This window comes from Chrysochloris asiatica, unplaced genomic scaffold (assembly GCF_000296735.1).
Source record: "Chrysochloris asiatica unplaced genomic scaffold, ChrAsi1.0 scaffold00518, whole genome shotgun sequence".
NCBI lineage: Eukaryota > Metazoa > Chordata > Mammalia > Afrosoricida > Chrysochloridae > Chrysochloris > Chrysochloris asiatica.
This window is the reverse complement of record NW_006409036.1, coordinates 388050-390122: the sequence shown is the minus strand read 5'-3', so window position 1 is coordinate 390122 and position 2073 is coordinate 388050. Positions and strand designations below refer to the sequence as shown.

The 2073-nt window shown below is 38.7% G+C and overlaps 1 protein-coding gene across 1 annotated transcript in view; it reads right to left on the bottom strand.

The window, feature by feature from the left end:
- Positions 1-478: 478 nt before the first annotated feature.
- Positions 479-2073, bottom strand: part of LOC102833647 (zinc finger protein 699-like) — a 53803-nt gene continuing 52208 nt past the window's right edge. Inside the window, exons 4-5 of the mRNA XM_006877507.1 lie at positions 785-1986; positions 479-544 (exon numbers count right to left, since the gene is read on the bottom strand). Coding sequence (XP_006877569.1) covers positions 479-544; positions 785-1986 — 1268 coding nt within the window. The remainder of the gene's footprint in view (positions 545-784; positions 1987-2073) is intronic.

Below are 2073 nucleotides of genomic sequence, written 5' to 3'. Positions count from 1 at the left end.
GGCAGCTAGTAAATTCTGTATTTGTAACTTTGGTAAGATTCCTCCCTTCATATGAATTTCCTTGTGCAAAAAAATAGGAATAACGTGATTGACATCTTTCACACAATGTTTACAGTAACATGGACTCTCCACTGTCGGAAATCCTGAGAGAGGAGGGACACGGAAGGATTCCCTCATCTTTAACATTCACTCATAGGTTCAATACACAGTTTAATGCGTTTGCTTCCAGGTACCTTTCATTTACATGGTGTCTCTACACTGTGACTTCTCTTGAGTTCAGTTAGGTTAATTAAGAAGGCTTTCCCATATGTGTGAATTCATTTGTCTCTGAAAATACAGGAAGGAAAACAAAACTTATACCATATTTCTTATATTTATATGGTTTCTTTGTCATATATCTATTTTCAGATTTGGGCAAAGGTGATGGATAAATAGTATCCATTATTACCTATATGTATACTGTTTCTCTCCAATACCCCTACTCATGTGTTCCAAATGATGCAGGGTATCTGAAGAGTTTCCCACATTCCTTACATCCATAAGGACTCAATCCACTTTGAGTTAGGATGTCTACAGAAGGAAGAATGACCAAAAACTTTCCTATACTACTTACATTCATTTGGTTTCCGCCACTATGCCTTCTCTTCTGTGTTCTGAGAGACACGGATAATAGCTTCCCCACATTCCTTACAACCTAAAGTTCTCTTAGTAATGATGCTTACTAAGAAATAAGAAATGCTTACTGAATAAAAGGGGTTTCTCCACATTCCTTTTATTCATAAGCCTTCTCTGCATTGTGAGTTCTTATATGTCTAGTGAGGGATGAGGAGTCTGTAAAGGCTTTCCCACATTCCTTGCAAACATAAGGCCTCTCTCCACTGTGCGTTCTTATATGTCTAATGAGGTGTGAGGAACGACTAAATACTTTCCCACATTCTATACACCCATAAGGCCTCTCTCCACTATGAGTTCTTATATGTTTAGTGAGGTTTGAGAAATGACTAAAAGCTTTCCCACATTCCTCACATTCGTAAGGCTTCTCTCCAGTATGAATTCTTATATGTGTAGTGAGGGCTGAGGAATTACTGAAGACTTTCCCACATTCCTTACACTCATAAGGCCTCTCTCCACTGTGAGTTCTCATATGTGTAATGAGAGATGAAGACTGGCTGAAGACTTTCCCACATTCCTTACATTCATAAGGCCTTTCTCCACTGTGAGTTCTTATATGAGTAGTGAAAGCTGAGGAACCAGTAAAGGCTTTCCCACATTCCTTACATTCATAAGGTCTCTCTCCACTGTGAGTTCTTATATGTGTAGTGAGGGACGAAGAAATGCTAAAAGCTTTCCCACATTCCTTACATTCATAAGGTCTCTCTCCACTATGAGTTCTTATATGTGTAGTGAGAGATGAGGAATCACTAAATGCTTTCCCACATTCCTTACATTCATATGGTCTCTCTCCACTGTGAGTTCTGGTATGTCTAGTGAGAGCTGAGGAGTTAGTAAAGGCTTTCCCACATTCCTTACATTCATAAGGCCTCTCTCCACTGTGAATTCTTATATGTGTAGTAAGAGAGGAGGGATCACTAAAGGCTTTCCCACATTCCTTACATTCATAAGGTTTCTCTCCACTGTGTGTTCTTATATGTGTAATGAGAGCTGATGAATGTCGAAAGGCTTTACCACATTCATTACATTCATAAGGTTTCTCTACACTATGAAATTTCTTTTGTAAACTAAGTGACGAGGGACAAGTTTTCCAATATTCTTTGCATTCACCCTCATGACTTCTCACATGTGTCTGAAAGGATGAGAAACTACACAAATTTCCTCCATATTGGTTATATTCACAGGGCTTCTCTCCACTAAGATTTTTCACAGGAGTGCTGAGGTAAGGATAACGGCAGGCTTCTTCATATTCCTTACACTTATAGATACTGCATCCAGTTTCAGATGTGGTACAATGTCTATACGATGAATGATCTGTGAAGGATCTTCCACACTCAAGGTATTCATAAGGATTTACCTCAGTAGTTCTTTTGAGTACAGTAAATTTTGGAAACTGACTGA